Source organism: Bubalus kerabau, chromosome 3 (genome assembly GCF_029407905.1).
Source record: "Bubalus kerabau isolate K-KA32 ecotype Philippines breed swamp buffalo chromosome 3, PCC_UOA_SB_1v2, whole genome shotgun sequence".
Classification (NCBI taxonomy): domain Eukaryota; kingdom Metazoa; phylum Chordata; class Mammalia; order Artiodactyla; family Bovidae; genus Bubalus; species Bubalus kerabau.
Window position 1 is genome coordinate 71,552,567 of NC_073626.1, and position 20,104 is coordinate 71,572,670.

The 20,104-nt window shown below is 39.1% G+C and overlaps 1 protein-coding gene across 4 annotated transcripts in view; it reads left to right on the forward strand.

Moving 5' to 3' along the window:
• Window positions 1-20,104, forward strand: part of CCDC141 (coiled-coil domain containing 141) — a 213,874-nt gene that overhangs the window by 174,402 nt on the left and 19,368 nt on the right. For 3 of the 4 annotated variants that reach the window (XM_055572073.1, XM_055572074.1, XM_055572075.1), the window contains exons 17-21: window positions 403-552; window positions 12,109-12,249; window positions 12,974-13,162; window positions 14,511-14,694; window positions 19,235-19,347. In XM_055572073.1, coding sequence (XP_055428048.1) covers window positions 403-552; window positions 12,109-12,249; window positions 12,974-13,162; window positions 14,511-14,694; window positions 19,235-19,347 — 777 coding nt within the window. Of the gene's footprint in view, window positions 1-402; window positions 1,067-12,108; window positions 12,250-12,973; window positions 13,163-14,510; window positions 14,695-19,234; window positions 19,348-20,104 lie in introns of those variants that run through there. The other variant, XR_008711769.1, reaches the window with a different exon arrangement.

Sequence of the window (20,104 nt, forward strand, 5' to 3'; positions counted from 1 at the left end):
AGCCCCTGCACAGAGTAGAGATGGGAGCACTTGCATAATGAACCTGAGGCTAACCTCAAATTGACAAGAAAATTACAGTGTAGAAGCCAAATGTTTCTAATGCATATTTTATGCCTTTTGAAGTAAAAATTATACCTTACATTGAATGGTGTCTCTGAGGCGTTGGGTATGATGAGCAACTCTTCAAAACTCAAGTTTCGAAACTAAAAATGTAAGTTTGTCTTTCACAACATTGGATATTGGTGTCTGGCTTCCTTCTGAAATCAAAGAAGTTTAAGGTAAATCAGGAGCTTATTTTCTTTATTGTCATTTATAAGTTTCACAATGCAGGTAAATAGCATGTTGTTCTCATTGCCATTTGGACCGTTCCCTTCATCACTTTCACTTCTCTCTCATTTTCAGAACTGCTCTAACGTTTCTGCAAAGAACCTGCAGCAACAGCTGGACATGCTTGAAGGGGACTGTCTGACCTGGCGAGCCCAGACCGAGGACCATGAGCGGGCCCTGACCCGCAGCCTGGAGTTCTGCATTACAAGGGATGAGATAGGCGAGGTGGGAACACACACACACACACGCACACACACGTGCGTGCACACACATGCACACACACACACAATAAATCAGGAGACTTTCTTTTTACCCTTGACCTTTTAATCTACCAAGCAGTGGCCTCAGGGCTCAGAAAGGTTGAGTACAGAGTACACTTTAAACTCCCCAAACTGTTGATATCAGTATGTTGTCAGTGTATAGACCCTGGAATGTAGTATTACGGTTTTTTGCTTGCTCCTCCCCACCCACCCCAAACCCTTATAGCAGTAGTTTTGCTTGAGTGGATATAGCTCATCAGGGCAGAAGGGTGACACCTTCCCGGTGCAGCCAGCTCCAGCCTGCTGAGAGGCTATTTAAGTTCCACTGACTCATGATGAAGGGTCAGGGGAGCAAGCTTGTTGCCTCAGAGATTACAAAGTATTATCACTAAAGTCAAGTGGCTGCTTTCATATTTAGTCAAACCGAGTGGCTTCTCTGGCAAAACAACTCCTAGAGAAAAAGAAATAACAGGTGAAAGGTATCTTCATTTTTTTATTGTTTTTTATTGTTTGCCTTTATTTTTTTTTTTGATTGCCTTTATTTTTTTAATTGAAGGATATTTGCTTTACAGAATTTTGTGGTTTTCTGTCATACATCAATAAGAATCAGCCATAGGTACACCCATGTTCCCTCCCTCCTGAACCTCCCTCCCATGTCCCTCCCTACCCCACCTTTCTAGATGCTCATAAAGCCCCTGTTTGAGTTCCCTGAGTCATACAGCAAATTCCCATCGGCTGTTTTACATATGGTATTATAAGTTTCCATGTTCCTCTCTCCATGCTGCTGCTGCTGCTGCTGCTAAGTTGCTTCAGTCGTGTCCGACTCTGTGCGACCCCATAGACGGCAGCCCACCAGGCTCCCCCGTCCCTGGGATTCTCTAGGCAAGAACACTGGAGTGGGTTGCCATTTCCTTCTCCAATGCATGAAAGTGAAAAGTGAAAGTGAAGTCGCTCAGTCATGTCCGACCTTCAGTGACCCCATGGACTGCAGCCCACCAGGCTTCTCCATCCATGGGATTTTCCAGGCAAGAGTACTGGAGTGGGGTGCCATTGCCTTCTCTGTCCTCTCTCCATACATCTCAATTCCACCTCCTCTCTCTCAATTCTACCCACCTGCCTCCCTAAGGCACACACTGAACTACAGCGCCACCCTCCCCTAGTGAAACTTTCCATACAAAGGTTTACTTGTTTTAGGAGAAAAATAAAGGATAGCATGGGCCCCGGTTCCTTACTGGAACTGACAGCAGGACAGAAGGTACCATAATTCTAGACTTATCTCTTTTGAAAGCAAGACATAAGTCCATTAATCTCAAGGCCAAGTGAGTGGAGGGGAAAAGAAGTAGTAAAACTTCTTGATTGTTCTGCTTATGCCCAAGTTACACAATTTCAGCCCAGTGAGTATCAACTGTTGTCAATATCAGAGCATAGACTGAAGTATGAGTAAACCTGGGTGGTCGTCAAGCCCTTTTTGGCCAAAGGCAAGTGCAAGAAAGGAGCAGGACTGGAAGGAAAGCAAGAGGGGGAGAGAGCAGGAGAGGGCGCTTGGATCCCATTCAGCAGGAGGGAAACCAGCATCACCGGATTTTCAGTGGAGCAATGTGCCACGGGACTGTGGAGTTTCTGCTCCCAGTATGTGTTCCAGGAGCCACTGTGGGCCAGAGACTCTTTATTCACTCAGAGTTAAACACCTGGTGTAGCCTGTCCTCTGAGTAGAATGGCCTCTTCCAGGTCACGTCCTGCAGTTAGCAACACTTCAGCCAGATCTTGTTAAGAAAAACAACCTTGATTCTCCCCAAGGCTGTAAAATTTAGATTCATAGTCATGGAAATAATTTTTTTACTACCTTCTCCTAAAATTGTTTTCTTTCTTCGCTTACATCTTCCTCCTCTTCCTTAAAAAAAAAAATGTGTAAACTTTTCTTGCTGAAAATCTGTCTCTACTGTGATGTTCAGCCCTATTTTATTGAAAGCAGAAGAGAGCAAGCTAAAGGTTATTCCTGGCTGCCTGCGGCTCAGCATCCCTCTTCCTGAAGCGCCATGGCCTTTTTGGACCTGGGTCTCCCCACAGTGGTTCAGGCCCTTCCCATAGTGGTTCTATTTACAGGCTGCCTCGTCATGACCCTGTGCTGGAAGCCAGCGGGCTGGGAAGACAGATGGCCCTTCCAGTCATAGCAAGGACGCCTGGGATTGTCTGTACCAGAACAAGAACGAGAAACCAGATACGTGTGGGTTTGATTTAGGAATCAGATATCCCTACAACATGTTCTTAAATATTAACAGAGTGATTCTTCTCATTTGCTTCTACTTCACATCCAACTCATGCTTGATACTAGTTACAGTTTCATGTTTAAAGGACCTTAAAAAGTTTTGGCCTGTCTCCTTTCTTTTCTTTTTTTCTCTATTGAATACAAAAGCATTTATTTTAACAAACTGTATATTTAAAATAGAATTTTAATCTGTCTACTCACAAAACCTAATTCAAAAACATGATGTATTTATCTCTCTGGCTGATTTGATGTTATTCCTTTACAAATATTCAATTTATAATTATTTTATGAAACTGTACTAAATGAAGTTTTTATTTTATCAGAGATCATTTCCCTTTCAGTTCAGTTCAGTTCAGTCACTCAGTCGTGTCCGACTCATTGCGACCCCATGAATTGCAGCATGCCAGGCCTCCCTGTCCATCACCAGCTCCCGGAGTTCACCCAAACTCACGTCCATCGAGTCGGTGATGCCATCCAAAATTATTTTTTATTGAAGCATAATTGATTTACAATGTTATGTTAGTTTCTGCTGTACTAACTGAATCAGGTATACATATATATATATATATATATATACTCTTTTTTAGATTATGTTCCACTATAGGTCATTAAAGAGTGTTAAGGAGAGTTCCCAGTGCTATACAGTAGGTTCTTATTCAGGAATTAATATATTAAAATATTTATATAAAAGTTTGTTATAAGTCATATACAACTTTGAGATGAGAATATTTTAGCCCAACCTCTGTGATTATTTCTTTATTGATTAATTTATTTTAATTGGAGGCTATTACTTTACAATTTTGTGGTGGATTTGCCACACATTGACATGAATCAGCCACAGGTGTACATGTGTCCCCCCAGTTCCGAACACCACTTCCCCCTCCCTCCCCATCCCATCCCTCTGAGTTGTCCCAGTGCACCAGCTTTGAGTGCCCTGTATCATGCATCGAACTTGGACTGGCCATCTATTCACATATGGTAATATACATGTTTCAATGATATTCTCTCACGTCATCCCACCCTCACATTCTCCCACAGAGTCCAAAAGTCTGTTCTTTATGTCTGTGTCTCTTTTGCTGTCTTGTATATAGGGTCATCGTTACCATCTTTCTAGATTCCATATATATGCGTTAATATACTGTATTGTGGAGAAGGCAATGGCACCCCACTCCAGTACTCTTGCCTGGCAAATCCCATGGATGGAGGAGCCTGGTAGGCTGCAGTCCATGGGGTCACAAAGAGTCAGACACAACTGAGCGACTTCACTTTCACTTTTCACTTTCATGCGTTGGAGAAGGAAATAGCAACCCACTCCAGTGTTCTTGCCTGGAGAATCCCAGGGATGGCAGAGCCTGGTGGGCTGCCGTCCATGGGGTCGCACGGAGTCGGACATAACTGAAGCGACTTAGCAGCAGCAGCAGCAGCATACTGTATTGGTGTTTTTCTTTCTGACTTACTTCACTCTGTATAATAGACTCCAGTTTCATCTACCTCATTGGAACTGACTCAAATGCATTCTTTTTAATAGCTGAGTAATATTCTATTGTGTATATGTACCACAACTTTTTTATCCATTCTTCTGTCAGTGGACATCTAGGTTGCTTCCATGTCCTAGCTATTGTAAACAGTGCTGGGATTAATATTGGGGTACAGTGTCTCTTTCAATTCTGGTTTCCTCCATGCATATGCCCAGCAGTGGGATTGTTGGGTCATATGGCAGTTCTATTTCCAGTTTTTAAAGAAATATCCACACTGTTCTCCATAGTGGCTGTACTAGTTTGCATTCCTACCAACAATGTCAGAGGGTTCCCTTTTCTCCACACTCTCTCCGGCATTTATTGTTTGTAGACTTTTTGATAGCAGCCATTCTGACTGGTGTGAGATGGTATCTCATTATGGTTTTAATTTGCATTATCTCTTCCCTGGTGGCTCAGACGGTAAAGCCTCTGCCTTCAAGGCGGGAGACCCGAGTTCAATCCCTGGGTGGGAAGATCCCCTGGAGAAGGAAATGGCAACCCACTCCAGTACTCTTGCCTGGAAAGTTCCATGGACAGAGGGGCCTTGTAAGCTACAGTCCATGGGGTCGCAAAGAGTCAGACACGACTGAGCGACTTCCCTTCTCTGATAATGAGGGATGTTGATCATCTTTTCATGTGATTTATTAGCCATCTGTACGTCTTTTTTGGAGAAATTAGTTCTTTGGCCCGTTTTTTTGATTGGGTCATTTATTTTTCTGGTATTGAGCTGCATGAGCTGCTTGGATATTTTTGAGATTAATTATTTGTCAATTGCTTTGTTTCCTATTATTTTCTTCCATTCTGAAGTCTGTCTTTTCACCTTGCTTTTAGTTTCTTTAGCTGTGCAAAAGCTTTTAAGTTTAATTAGGTCCCATTTATTTTTGCTTTTATTTCCATTTACTCTGGGAGGTGGGTCATAGAGGATCTTGCTGTGATTTATGTCAGAGAATGTTCTGCCTATGTTTTCCTCTAGGAGTTTAATAGTTTCTGGTCTTAAATTTAGATCTTTAATCCATTTTGAGTTTATTTTTGTGTATGGTGTTAGAAAGTGTTCTAGTTTCATTCTTTTACAGGTGGTTGACTAATTTTCCCAGCTGTTGCTAAGTCGCTTCAGTCATGTCCAACTCTGTGCGACCCCAGAGACAGCAGCCCACCAGGCTCCCCCATCCCTGGGATTCTCCAGGCAAGAGTACTGGAGTGGGTTGCCATTTCCTTCTCCAATGCATGAAAGTGAAAAGTGAAAGTGAAGTCGCTCAGTCATGTCCAACTCCTAGCTACCCCATGGACTGCAGCCTACCAAGCTCCTCCGTCCATGGGATTTTCCAGGCAAGAGTACTGGAGTGGGTTGCCATTTCCTTCTCCAGGGGATCTTCCCAACCGAGGGATCAAACCCAGGTCTCCTGCACTGCAGGCAGATGCTTTACCATAAATCAATATATTACAATAATTTTTTTACATAAAAAAATATAGTCAGGTACCCCTTCAGAGAAGTAGACCGAGCATTTGATTTTTTTAGTTGATTTTGAAACTCAGTATTTTGCTTCCAATGCATTTAAAGTGCTTCTTGAAGTTTCACTGACTTTGAACTGTCTACTAAAAAACACAACCTTCATACTGCCAGATTTTGTGGAGGTTTTTTCCACTCATATATTTGTATGCATGAATGTTAAATCTCACTATACATTTTCTTGCCTGGCAGTATAAATAAGTTGTTAATACACAAAGCATTATAGATGTTCTTTGCCTTATTACATGACAGAACATCATCAGTTCCTTATTCTTTACACTTCTCTAGAAATTTAATAACTTAATATTAAACGTGTTTTCTTCTTGCAACCTGACCAAAAAATTTCCTTTACATTTACATTATGTTAATGGAAATTTGTCACTGGATTCTCATTATGGGTCACAAACAATTACCTTGCAGAGAAGAATAGTAATGACAGAATTGGGTTGGTATTCATTTTCTCAAAGTAAATTTTGCAAACAGAAGTTTTCGTATAATTATGTTACTTCAGCCTGAAATTTTTACACTGTACCAACACCTTACCCATCAGGAAAGAAATGGAATATACACACACACACACACACACACACACATATTAATATATATGTATGTATGTTTGTATGTATTCCATATGTCATATTTTCTTGTTCCAGTTACACAGATTCTTTTATTCTTCTGTCATTTAGTTCCAAGGAGATAAGGCAGATTAGCAGCAATAAGTTAGAATACAGGGATGCTGCTGCCATAGATACATACACAATGAATAACACTTGGTTCAGTTCAGTCGCTCAGTTGTGTCCGACTCTTTATGACTCCATGGACTGCAGCATGCCAGGCTTTCCTGTCCATCACCAACTCACAGAGTTTACCCAAACTCATGTCCACTGAGTCAGTGATGCCATCCAACCATCTCATCCTCTGTCGTCCCCTTCTCCTCCCACCTTCAATCTTTCCCAGCATCAGGGTCTTTTCAAATGTAGTGATTTTGGAGCCCCCAAAAATAAAGTCAGCCACTGTTTCCCCATCTATTTGCCATGAAGTGATGGGACTGGATGCCACGATCTTAGTTTTCTGAATGTTGAGCTTTATGCCAACTTTTTCACTCTCCTCTTTCACTTTCATCAAGAGACTCTTTAGTTCTTCTTTGCTTTCTGCCATAAGGGTGGTGTCATCTGCATGTCTGACGTTATTGATATTTCTCTGGGCAATCTTGATTCCAGCTTGTGCTTCATCCAGCCCAGCGTTTCTCATGATGTACTCTGCATACACCTGACCTGCCTGACCTGCCTTTTGGGAAACCTGTATGCAGGTCAGGAAGCAACAGTTAGAACTGGACATGGAACAACAGACTGGTTCCAAATAGGAAAAGGAGTACGTCAAGGCTGTATATTATCACCCTGCTTATTTAACTTATATGCAGAGTACATCATGAGATGTACCAGTCCATCCTAAAGGAAATCAGTCCTGGTTGTTCATTGGAAGGACTGATGTTCAACCTGAAACTCCAATATTTTGGCCACCTGATGCAAAGAGCTGACTCATTTGAAAAAAAAAACCAAAACCCTGATGTTGGGAAAGATTGAAGGCAGGAGTAGAAGGGGACGACAGAGGATGAGATTGTTAGATGGCATCACCAACTCAATGGACATGAGTTTGGGTAAACTCTGGGAGTTGGTGATGGACAGGGAGGCCTGGCGTGTTGAGGTTCATGAGGTTGCAAAGAGTCAGACACTACTGAGCAACTGAACTGAACTGAACTCTACATATAAGTTAAATAAGCAGGGTGACAATATACAGCCTTGATGTTCTCCTTTCCTTACATTGTTGTTATTTAGTCTCTAAGTCATTTCGGACTCTGTGTGTCCCCATGGACTGTAGCCCATGAGGGTTGTCCGTCCATGGGATTTCCCAGGCAAGAATACTAGAGTGGGGTGCTGTTTCCTTCTCCAGGGGATCTTCCTGAACCAGGGATCAAACCCACGTCTCCTGCATTGGCACGCGGGTTCTTTACCACTGAGCCACCAGGAAAACCCTCTGACATTGTGTGTTTTTTGCTTTTGACAAATGACTATGGGCAGCCACCAACTGGCAGGAAAGAAAGCAGAAAAAGAGGGCATAGATGAGGCAGCACTATGGAATAGTGCAGTTAATTACTATTTTTCAGATTGATGATCTTAATTCATCATTTTAAGGAAAACCTAAATTATCATCATTCAACTAATATTACTCTGTGACTACTGTCTGCCAAGCCATAGAGCACAACAGTCCTTAGGAAACTAATAGTTTGGGCAACTTAAAGCCCAAGGGCCTTCACAATCACAACTGCTCATCACTAGGCCCCAGTGTGGGTCCATTTAGTTGGCATTTATAAGAGGATAGAAAAGACTATAATTTGTTCTGAAATGTCCATTCCATTGGGTTAAAATCTGTTGGAAGTTTGGTGTTTCACAGCTGCAAAACTACTCTTCTTACTGTAGAAGATAAAAAGCTGAACTTTTCAAATCATGGTTATCGTGTTCAGAAAATAAAATGTAAATATATTGTGAGCACACAAAATTTGCAGCACGGATGACTAGCTATTACTGAGAAATGCTGCCACCTGCAATTTAAAATGGAGCAATTGTCTCCTCTTTCCAAGCTGCCCCACTTTCTGCTTCTACAAGACTGGTCGTAAGCGCAGGAAGACAGTCATGTGGTTGCTGAACAGGAGGAGGCCAAGAAAGTCTGGTCCTGAAATCTCTCCAGAACTAAAGCTAAAGTTACCATTAATAGTTGTAGCTAGTCACTTGGGTTAAATTAGGAGTCTGGGACCACTTCATTTCAAATGAAGCCTCCCTGGGGTGTTATAACATTAGAGCCTTCTTTCTGTTACTGAAAATGAGCATCAGAAAACTTTTTTTTTTCTGGAGTAGGCAAAAATGGTGGGCAAAAAATAAAGCTCATGAAATGGACATTAAGAGACATGAACTACTTGTTTTGTATTTTTGCTTCTGGCTAGTCATGTGCCATAGTTCTAATGAAAGGCTTTTGTTTTAAAGACATTGTCTTAGTTTTAAAATGTCCCATGTCCCACACGTAAAGTGGCCTTGCCAACAACAGACTCACAAATAATGCACCCTTGTGCCAAAGCAGCCTCAGCCAGCTTCGTCAAGACAAAATAAAATAGCAAGCCAGCCTCTTTGTTACCCATTTTGTTCCCTTTTGCTTCTTCCCTAAGAAGTTTTGTTTATGTCTAACCCTGAGAGAAGTTTTCTGCTCCCTGGGAAATTTGGTGAAAATGCTCATTATGTTAGTTTCAAAAGAACTGCAGTTTTAAGTCTTAATGATTTTTTTCCTAATTACAGCTATATTCTACAGCAACTATGGAGGAGCTGGACAAGTGGAAAGATAGGAAAATCACACTGTGCATTTGAAAAAGTATCTTTCTCCTGATTTTCTTAAGACTTTCAGAAATTTTATCAATACAAATTATAACAACATTTAAAGATTTTGAATAGGGTAAACTTATCCTTGCCCCAAGTTTTGGGTGGTTTTCCTTCTTTCTGTGCTCTGGTTGAGCAGTTGTCTTGGCCATCTCCACCATTCCCCATTGTTGATCAGCTAACTAAAGTTTAAAACAGCTGCATGCATGAACGGTGATACCACAGCCGAGCAACCATGGCATTCAGTTTTTTTAAAAAAAAAAAATACATATAAACAAGTTATATGGGTATTAGATGGGAAGTTAACTTTTCATATTAGAATGCACAGGTAAGAAAATTAGACATGGCTAGATTTTTTCTGAAAATCTGGTTGCTGAAGGTAATTCATGCTTGCTGCCTTCAACTTGTATCTGCAATAGTCCTGAATTTGAGCTGGGAAAGATTCAGGATTTAAATGGATTTCCAGTGGGACCAAAAGAGAGAAGTGCCAGCAAGTTTGTCAAAGGAGATCATATGTCAGAAAGAAACTGATCCCATTTCACCATGAACATTCTTTGGCCTTATAAATCATCTTCAGTGAAAGTACGTACATTCTAAGGCAAACAGAAATAAAATTGCACTTATCATTTATCAGCCTCAAACTTCTTAATCCAAGGTAAACTTTAAATGTCATCACTTAGAATTAAAAGGGTAAGGCTCAGCCTTTCTTCATTTATCACATAGTTTTCAAATAGATGTTGATTTTTTTCCCATTTAAACAAGTGGGCATAACTCAGTGGTTATCAGGTCGATGACAGAGTCCCTCTTCCTTTGTCCAGACTGAAGTCTATAATATATGTTATGGTACAGTCATGGGAAAAAAAGAATATAAAATTTTTTTTTTCTGATGGATACATGTTAGTGACTGTACATATTTTTCCTTTCTTTTTATTTTACTTTATTTATTGTTATTACAAATAAAAATTGTATTTTTAACTGTAGTGAATGACACATCACATAAAATTTACCATCTTAACCCTTTTAGGAGTACATATAAGTGATTTTAGGGCACTCACATTGTTGTACTACTATCTCTTCATATCTTAACCTCATAAAATTGTCCTCATTTGTGCTTTCCCACTAATATCAAAACACACACATTTTAACACATCCACTGTCAAAAAATTTAAATATGAATTTTTTATTTTGTAAACATATCAGCTGAATATTATCTTTTAAATATTTTTCTGAGTTCTATTGGAGGAATAGTTTTCAAATTTTGAAGTTATAATTCTTTCCATTCCTTTATAATATTATTGATTTATCAATTGGAATATTTTATGTGGTCTCTGTGCTTGTAGTTTAAAGCTAATGCTCAACACTTTTATTTATCATATAAATAACACTGATGAAGTATAGGTATAGCAAATGCAAAAATTTAATCAGTATAATAGTTTCCATGTATGCAATTAGGGCTTTATTGATTGCTCTTTTCAGAAAGCGGAGAAGGCAATGGCAACCCACTCCAGTGTTCTTGCCTGGAAAATCCCATGGACAGAGGAGCCTGGTGGGCTGCCGTCTATGGGGTTGCACAGAGTCGGACATGACTGAAGCAACTTAGCAGCAGCATCAGTTTTCAGAAAGTGTTAAAGATCAAAGTTTTGTCTTTATAATATGCAGAATTTGAAATAAGAATTGAGAAGATGAGCATTTTCTCGGGCAGATAGTTTTTCTGCATTTTAAACCTAAAATCCAGCATGTGCACAACCTTTATTCCCTCCCAAATAATTTACTTGCTGTCACTGAAAAGAATTTTAATGTTTTCCTGACTTCTTGTCATAGCTCAAATTTATCAACCATGACATTGTTCATTCTTGGCTGTTAAATGCTCCCATATAATCTGAGATGCTTTATATTTTCTCTGTACTTCTCTTTGCTGACATTATGGAGTGAGTTTCCTGTCAATGTGTTTATCCTTCTTGAATCTGGAGAAGGGCCCAGAAAGCAGTGTGGTTAATTGAACTAGACTGCTTAGAATTTTGCTTCACCGATAGAGCTGAACTGTTTGTTTTTAAGAGAGTCATCATCTATGCCCTGTTTTCAGGGTGCAGCCACGTACTCTGTTCATGCACAAGTTAGCGTCGCCACCCTAGGCAACAACTGTCACTTTACATTCCATTTCTGAAGGCTCTCTGAAGTTAATGATTTATATCTAAGAAGTAAATCTCTTCTGGAAACTGTCCATGAGAAATAGTTTTTAATTGGATTTGAACAAATACAGCCCTTTTCCTACTGACTCTCATACTGGGTCTCCTTGTCTACCTCATTAATGTCCTCATTGGGCTAAATGTTAACACACCACTGACCTCTGCAACATGAACAGCTCCTGGGAGACTTAATAAGTTTATTCATGATAACTGTAAGAGCACTGGATATGGAAGGATCTGAGACAAATATTAGCACAGAGAGACTAGAATGAGTTGTAAAATAATGTCAAATAAATACAAATAAGAAAATTAGAGTTGTTAAAAATCTATCACATATTAAAATCATTCTTGTTTGAAGGCCAAAGGATGTTCTATAACTGTAATCCTAATTATAAATTACAAGTCAAAAAATACTAAGAATAATTTATAATTACCTACACTTGGGGAATATGTTTAAATTCACATTATATATTCACTTAGCAGACTTGCTTTCTATTTAAAATCACTCTGAATACATTTCAAAGGTTGTGAAGATTTTGAAGTACAGACATCTTGATTACTGCAAATGAATATCAATGTTCTCATTTTAAGGAAATCACCGGTTTCTTTTTATTGAACTGTAGCTCAAAGAATCATTCAAAGAAATAAAAAAGAAATTCAACAATTTGAAGTTTAATTACACTAAGAAAAATGAAAAAGCTCGAAATCTAAAAGCTCTCAAATACCAAATTCAACAAGTGGATATATATGCTGAAAAACTACAGGTAATAGAAGATACTTGTGTGTGTGTGTGTGTGTGTGTATATGCTACAATTATTGCAAAATTATTTTGCATTTCAATTCTAAATGCCTAACCCTTAGGCTTTTTTTATACCATTAGAACTGAAAAGATAGTTTTAGTTTTTATAACAATTGGGTGCTTCATATAAAATACATAATTTATTGATTTATCTCTTGAAGCAGCTCTAGAATGATCTCTGCCAAACCTGTCCAGCCTCATTGCTCCCATTGTCCCTGCTACACACACACACACACACACACACACACACACCTCCTGTACATCCCTTTTTCTTTCCTTGCACCCACCTATATCAGAAGCTTCTTCCACTGTTGCTGCAGGCCCTAATACCTTTCCTGATTATTGCTTATGCTGGCTAATTTGATTGCTTTCTCAGGAGACAGTGAGCTGAGTACAATAAAATATTTGATTTTATGATTTTTTTCTTTTTTAAAAAATCATAGCATTCTCAAACTATGGAATAGATCCTGGTATAGAGTAAATTTTCTCTATATTTGCTGAATGCTGAGTCAATAAACTATCTGAAAGGAAACCTATTCTTTCCAAAATGTGTTTTAATAATTATGATTTTAACATATTAAATGAAGGAAGCTGTAAAAGTTTTTCAAAGTTTTTCCCTCAATATTTAATTACTAACTAGCTGAGTAAATAAAAACTGACCGTCATTAATTTTTTTTTTTTTGGACCAGGCTTTGAAAAGGAAAATGGAAAAAGTTGAGAATAAAACTTCTTTCTTAAATTATCCAAATAATAAAGTGAATATCCTTTTGGAAGCCATGAGGGATTTGCAGAAGCATGTGGATGAATTTGACAAAGTTGTAACAGATTACAGGAAGAATTTGGACCTGACCGAGCATCTCCAGGAGTTGATAGAAGAGGTATTCTCTTCTTGTTGTCATGTTATCTGTATTGTAATTTTTAAAAAAATTTCTCTGTTGCTTAGAACAACACTGCATTAGCTATTACTGTCATTAAATTTGTGCATCACGCTCCTTTTCATGATTATATCCTTAGGATAACTTCCTAATGCAGAATTGCTGTACCAAAGGGATACATGTTACATGGTTTTGATTGTATTGTCCACTTGCTCTTTGGAAAGATTTTACTAATTTAACTCTTCTTACCAGCAACATACGAGAAATTCTCATTTCTCCACAACCTTGTCAACTCAAGATGTTTAATCATCATGGAGTTAATTATATTAACTGTTGGATATCTGCTAAAATAATCAATAATGACTTATTTCACAGAATTTGAGAATGTTTAGAGAGAAAGTTGCTAATTGGATTTTTCAGGTATAAAAATTCTTATTGGTATTATTTCATTTTTATCAAGAGGACAAATGGCAAAGTATACATAAATTATATGAAATTGGCAAGTTAAAGTCATTATTTGCACACTTCATAGTGAAGAAACTCTACACTTGAAGTTCTTGAGCATTTTTTGTAGCCCATAATTCTGAGTTACAAAACATCTCTCTTTCGCAGTAGTGCAATAGAGCTTTTAGATTTAACACCACATTAGGGGGATTGAAATAATCATTCTTCCATATCTGATGTATAGGTTTGCTGTACTTCTATGGCACTTATTTAAAGCCAACTCCTAACAGTCATGTGTTTCTATTTCTCACTCAGCATAAGTGCTTCTGGCCTTGGTCAGACACATTTCTTTCATCACAGTTATTTATTTTTAGTGAGAAACTATCTCAATTCTCCACTATGCTTTGAAAATATGACTATTTTCTATCAAGAAAAGGTCAAATGCTAGTCTTCAAATGATATTTCCTCCATCTACAGACTAAATCTTATTCCTAAAAGAATTTATTTGTTGGGGTGTTATTTGGGCAATACTTTATCCATATATTGTTAATGATTTCAATTAAATAGGCTGAATTTTGTGTGTTTGAGCTTTTTCTTACCTTTAGCTGATATTTGGATTCTTTTTAGTGCCATATGGTTTTTTTTTAGAATGCCTGTTCTTGTAAGTCTGCAACTTTTCTCTTAGGAATTATATTTCAGGCAAATCTAAGAAAGCAGAAAAATCAAATTGATTTCCATACTTTCTTATCTGACTCTAATTTCCAAGTGCAAAAGTATATGATCATGCTGTGATGTTTCGTTTCTTAGGACTTAAAAAGAGTTCACATTAATTACCTCAGTGGGCAAAATGAAGAAATTTGGGAGGATAGTGTGTCTTTAATCTGTGATTTCTCCCATTTTAATTTAGTGTCACTTTTGGTATGAAGATGCAAGTGCCACGGTTGTAAGAGTTGGAAAGTATTCCACAGAGTGCAAGACCAAGGAAGCAGTGGAGATCCTCCACCAGCAGTTCAAAAAGTTTATCACACCTTCAGTGCCTCAGCAAGAAGAAAGGATTCAGGAGATCAGTGACCTCGCTCAGCGCTTATATGGTGAAGTCTCTGTTACGATACCCATTGATTCACCACTGGACAAATTTCTAGTGAACCTAGCAGACAGCAGAGCATGGCAAGCCCTCAGGGTCCTCACTACGCCAGCCTATTCTGGGAAAAGGTTCACGATAAGAGCAAAAGTGAATAATAGGGAATAGAGGAAGGAACTCCTGGCTGCAGGAGATGAAAGCATGTGGATTTTTAATGACCATGTGTAAGCCCTCCTTCTCTCTTCCCTTTCTCCCCAATTAAAACCAGAATAGTAATCAGCTTATGTAGACAAAAATGAAATCTAATTTCGATTAGAGTGAGTCCTCAAAACTATACACAACTCCCATAGTCCTTGAAGTAGGTAGAAAGCTAAGTCTGAGGTCTCCAGCCCTCATGTTTCTATGAGGATTAAGGTTTGTGGATATAAGAAAGGGATGGAAGGTCTTCCCTTGTCTTCCTCTCATTTGTGGAATAAATAGTGCGTGTGTGCTCAGTCATGTCTGACTCTTTGCAACCCTAGGAACTGTAGCCCACCAGGCTCCTCTGCCCATGGGATTCTCCAGGTGAAAATACTGGAGTGGGTTGCCATTTCCTCCTCCAGGGGATCTTCCCAATGCAGGGATCAAACCCATGTCTCTGGTGTCTCCTGCACCGCAGGCAGATTCTTTACCATTGAGCCACCTGGGAAGCCCTGTGGAATAAATGGGAGAATTCAAATCATCATCTCACGGATTGTGCTTTCCTCTTCTCCATGACTGTTGGTCTGAAAAGCCTTTCCATGTGAAGAAGGCCCCCATTTAAAATGCCCATTCGAGGGTGACAGTCCTTGAGGGTGCAAGAAGAATAATTTCATGAATTTCTTGACACTGTTAACTACAAGGTAATTAACAAGAGTAATTCCTAGTGACAGGGCCTACCTAGCCCCAAAAGATGGAGCAACGGTGCTTCATTTGGCTGCCCACAGCTGCTGCCAGATGGATAGTCTCTCTTGTTACATGAAGCACTCACTCTCCATGGATAGCCATAAAAATTTGGCTATTGCATCTATTGCATTAGCTAATACTAAATTAATGAGAATGAATTAGTAATGATTTTCCAAAGGAAATGGTAAATACATAAAAATAATACCTGTGGCGGATTCATTTTGATATTTGGCAAATCTAATACAGTTATGTAAAGTTTAAAAATAAAATAAAATTGAAAAAAAAAAAAAAGTGAATGCAAACACCAAAAAAAAAAATAATAATAATAATAAAATATGAATTGAAAAATTAAAGAAAACTAATGTTATGTTTCATTCCTACTGTATAAGTGTACTAAAAAATTTTGGAGGCACTCCACTCCCATGAAGTGGCTTATGTTTTCTTCAGTTATTATATTTTTACACTGTAGCATAATTACCTTTTCATTTGTCTGTCTTCTCAACTGAGCATAAGCTCCTTGAGGGTAAGAGAAACATATTTTATCACTAGGTTTAAGTGCCTATTGAAGTTCAGCACAAAGATCCCATAAAAGTTGCGATTATCCTCCTGTCTTGCAAAATCCCACTTTCTGCCTTGTTTCTATTCCTGGCCTTATCACCAACTGACATATTGTATGGTTATATGTGGTCATCTGGCTCTCCTTATTGGAGTATAAGCTCCTTGAGAAAAGGGATTTTGCCTGTTAATTCACTGCTTCATGGTACATACTAAGTGCCTAACAATTATTTGATGACCTAATGAATCATTGAATGAATAAATGAACAGCATGAGTTTTCATCTGTTCAGTTTGGAAGCTCTGCATTTTTTAGAATTTGCATCAGGTAAGATACTTAAGGAATAGTATATCATCTTGCATCATTATTGAACCTAGAATTTTAATACAAATAAATTTATCTCAAAACAATTTTTGAGTACCTATTACATACTTTGCTCAGTCGCTAAGCCATGTCTGACTCTTTGCAACCCTGTGGACTGCAGCACACCAAGCTTCCCTGTTGTTCACTATCTCCTGGAATTTCCTCAAACTCATGTCTATTGAGTCAGTGATGCCATCCAACCGTCTCATCCTCTGTCACCCACTTCTCCTCCTGCCCTCAATTAGGGTCTTTTCCAGTGAGTTAGTTCTTCACATCAGGTGGCCAAAGTATTGGAGCTTCAGCTTCAGCAACAGTCCTGCCAATGAATATTCAGGGTTGATTTCCTTTAGGACTGACTGATTTTATCTCCTTTCTGTCCAAATGGACTCTCAAGAGTCTTCTCCATCACCACAGTTCAAAAGCTTCAATTCTTTGATGCTCAGTCTTCTTTATGGTCCAACTCTCACATCCATACATGGTTACTGAAAAAACCATAGCTTTCACTATACAGACCTTGTCAGCAAAGTGATGTCTCTGCTTTTTGATATTCTGTCTAGGTTTGTCACAGCTTTTCTTCCAAGGAGCAAGCGTCTTTTAATTTCAAGGCTGCAGTCACTGTCTGCAGTGATTTTGGAGCCCAAGAAAATAAAGTTTGCCACTGTTTCCATTTTTCCCCATCAATTTACCATGAAGTGATGAGACTAGATGCCATGATCTTAGTTTTTTGAATGTTGAGTTTTAAGCCAGCTTTTTCCACTCTCCTCTTTCACCTTTATCAAGAGGTTCTTTAGTTCCTCTTCACTTTCTGCCATTAGGTGATACTATGGAGCTGTGATTGATATAAAGACCTATACAACCCATTTCCATCATTCAGGAATCCACAGTCTGTGCCTAGAAGTCACAATATGGTAAATGCAGTGACAAAGGTCTAAAATGTGTGTTTGCTAGAACTGCCATAACAAAATACCATATACTGGGTAGCTTAAATCACAAAAACTAATTTCTTCAAAGTTCCAGAGGCTGGAAGTCTAAGATCAAGGAACTCAATGAGTTGGTTTTTACCAAGGCTTCTCTTTTCTTGCTCCCTCTTCACATAGGCATCCCTCTGTGCACAAGCACCCCAGGTTCTCTGATCTTCTCTTAAGAACACCAATCATAATGAATTGGCACCCCACCCTCGTGATGCCAATTTTTAACTTTATCTCCCTTTAAAGACCTCATCTCCAAATAATGTTACATTCTGAGATACTGGAGGTTGAGTTTTCAATATATGAATTTTAGGTGGGACACCCCACTCTGGTACTCTTGCCTGGAGAATCCCATGGATGGAGGAGCCTGATGGGCTGCAGTCCGTGGGGTCGCTGAGAGTTGGACATGACTGAGCGACTTCACTTTTACTTTTCACTTTCATGCATTGAAGAAGGAAGTGGCAACCCACTCCAGTGTTCTTGCCTGGAGAATCCCAGGGACGGGGGAGCCTGGTGGGCTGCCGTTTATGGGGTTGCGCAGAGTCAGACACAACTGAAGTGACTTAGCAGCAGCAGCAGCAACAGCAGGTGGACACAATTCAGTCTATAACAATGTACAATACCATTTTAGTCTGAGCTGTGGAGTCCAGTAGTCCAGTTAAATCTCTGCTCTTTCAATTATTGTCTGGGTTACCTGAAGAGCTCTTTTGAGCCTGGGATTCCTCATTTGGACAATGCAGTAGAACCTTCTAGAGGAAGGTTTTGTTAGCTAATGCATATAAAGTGCCTATGCTATGCTATGCTAAGTCACTTCAGTCGTGTCCGACTCTGTGCGACCCCATAGATGGCAGCCCACCAGGCTCCCCCGTCCCTGGGATTCTCCAGGCAAGAACACTGGAGTGGGCTGCCATTTCCTTCTCCAATGCATGAAAGTGAAAAGTCAAAGTGAAGTCACTCAGTCGTGTCCAACTCTTAGCGACCCCATGGATTGCAGCCTAACAGGCTCCTCCGTCCATGGGATTTTCCAAGCAAGAGTACTGGAGTGGGGTGCCATTGCCTTCTCCATATAAAGTGCCTAGCCACAGGCAAATAAGATGCACTCACTACACAATAGATACTTGTATTATTACTCCAGTAGGGAGAGGAAAATCCAGTTGGTAAAGATGAAGAATATTTCCACTAAGATCTTGACATTGGAGGTAGACCTTGAAGAGTGAGTAGGATTTATCCCCACAGACACAGGGGTATGGGTACTCTTTCCCCATACAGGAAAGAATAGTCAGTGGCTGTGGGGATTTTGAGAGAAAAGTTGCTAGTTCAGTTTGGTCAGATATTAAGTATGTGAAGGAATTAGGGAGATATATTTTTGAGAGAGGCAGGTTGAAACCATATCACAGAGGGCCTTGACTGTATACTTTCTAAGTAGTGAAGAACAGCTGAATGTTTTGAAAAGGAGAAAAGAGGTTAGAGTGGAGCTTTATGAATATTAATATAGCAACACTATTTAGGTTACATAAGAGGGACGTGGTACAGCAAATGTAACCATTTTTCTAGAATACTTGGGTTTTCCAATGATGCTTTTGTCTATTCAACAAGTATTTAGTAAGTGCTTACTATCTATAGGCCCAGTGTCAGACACTGGGATAAATTAATGGGATTAATTTATGGGATTTAGCCTGGGATTTTTTTTTCTGCTAAGGATTTGACCTTTAAAAATGGTTTTAACCCTTCTTCTCCCCAGGTTTTGAAGAAGGACAGAAATATGCTGAGAAAATAGTGGCCAAACACAAAGAAGTTCTTGAATCTGTCACTGAATTATGTAGCTCTCTCACAGAGCTTGAAGAAAAGCTGAAGGTAATTTCTTCTTACCAGAATATGTATGTTTAAAAGATATAAATTAAAATGTCTGGATCAAGTGTCTTCTGATGCAAAGATGTTCTTTTTTTTTTTTTCTCGAAGCATTTTTGTTTTTTTGTGTTTTTTTTTTTTGTTTCATTCTTTTTTTTTTTAATTTTATTTTATTTTTAAACTTTACATAATTGTATTAGTTTTGCCAAATATCAAAATGAATCCGCCACAGGTATACATGTGTTCCCCATCCTGAACCCTCCTCCCTCCTCCCTCCCCATTCCATCCCTCTGGGTCGTCCCAGTGCACCAGCCCCAAGCATCCAGTATCGTGCATCGAACCTGGACTGGCAACTCGTTTCATACATGATATTTTACATGTTTCAATGCCATTCTCCCAAATCTTCCCACCCTCTCCCTCTCTCACAGAGTCCATAAGACTGTTCTATACATCAGTGTCTCTTTTGCTGTCTCGTACACAGGGTTATTGTTACCATCTTTCTAAATTCCATATATATGCGTTAGTATACTGCATTGGTGTTTTTCTTTCTGGCTTACTTCACTCAAAGATGTTCTAATGCAAATTCTCAAGGGACATAACGTGCACATTTGTTTCACAGCTTTCTAACATAATTACTTGGTTGTTTTTAATAGTTAATTCTGTTTCTTTCCCATCACTGTAGAGAAAAATGTTGCTGAGAATGAGGGTTAAGCACAAGTAAGGTGTCTCGTTTACATTTTCATGGATCATATCCTAATGGATA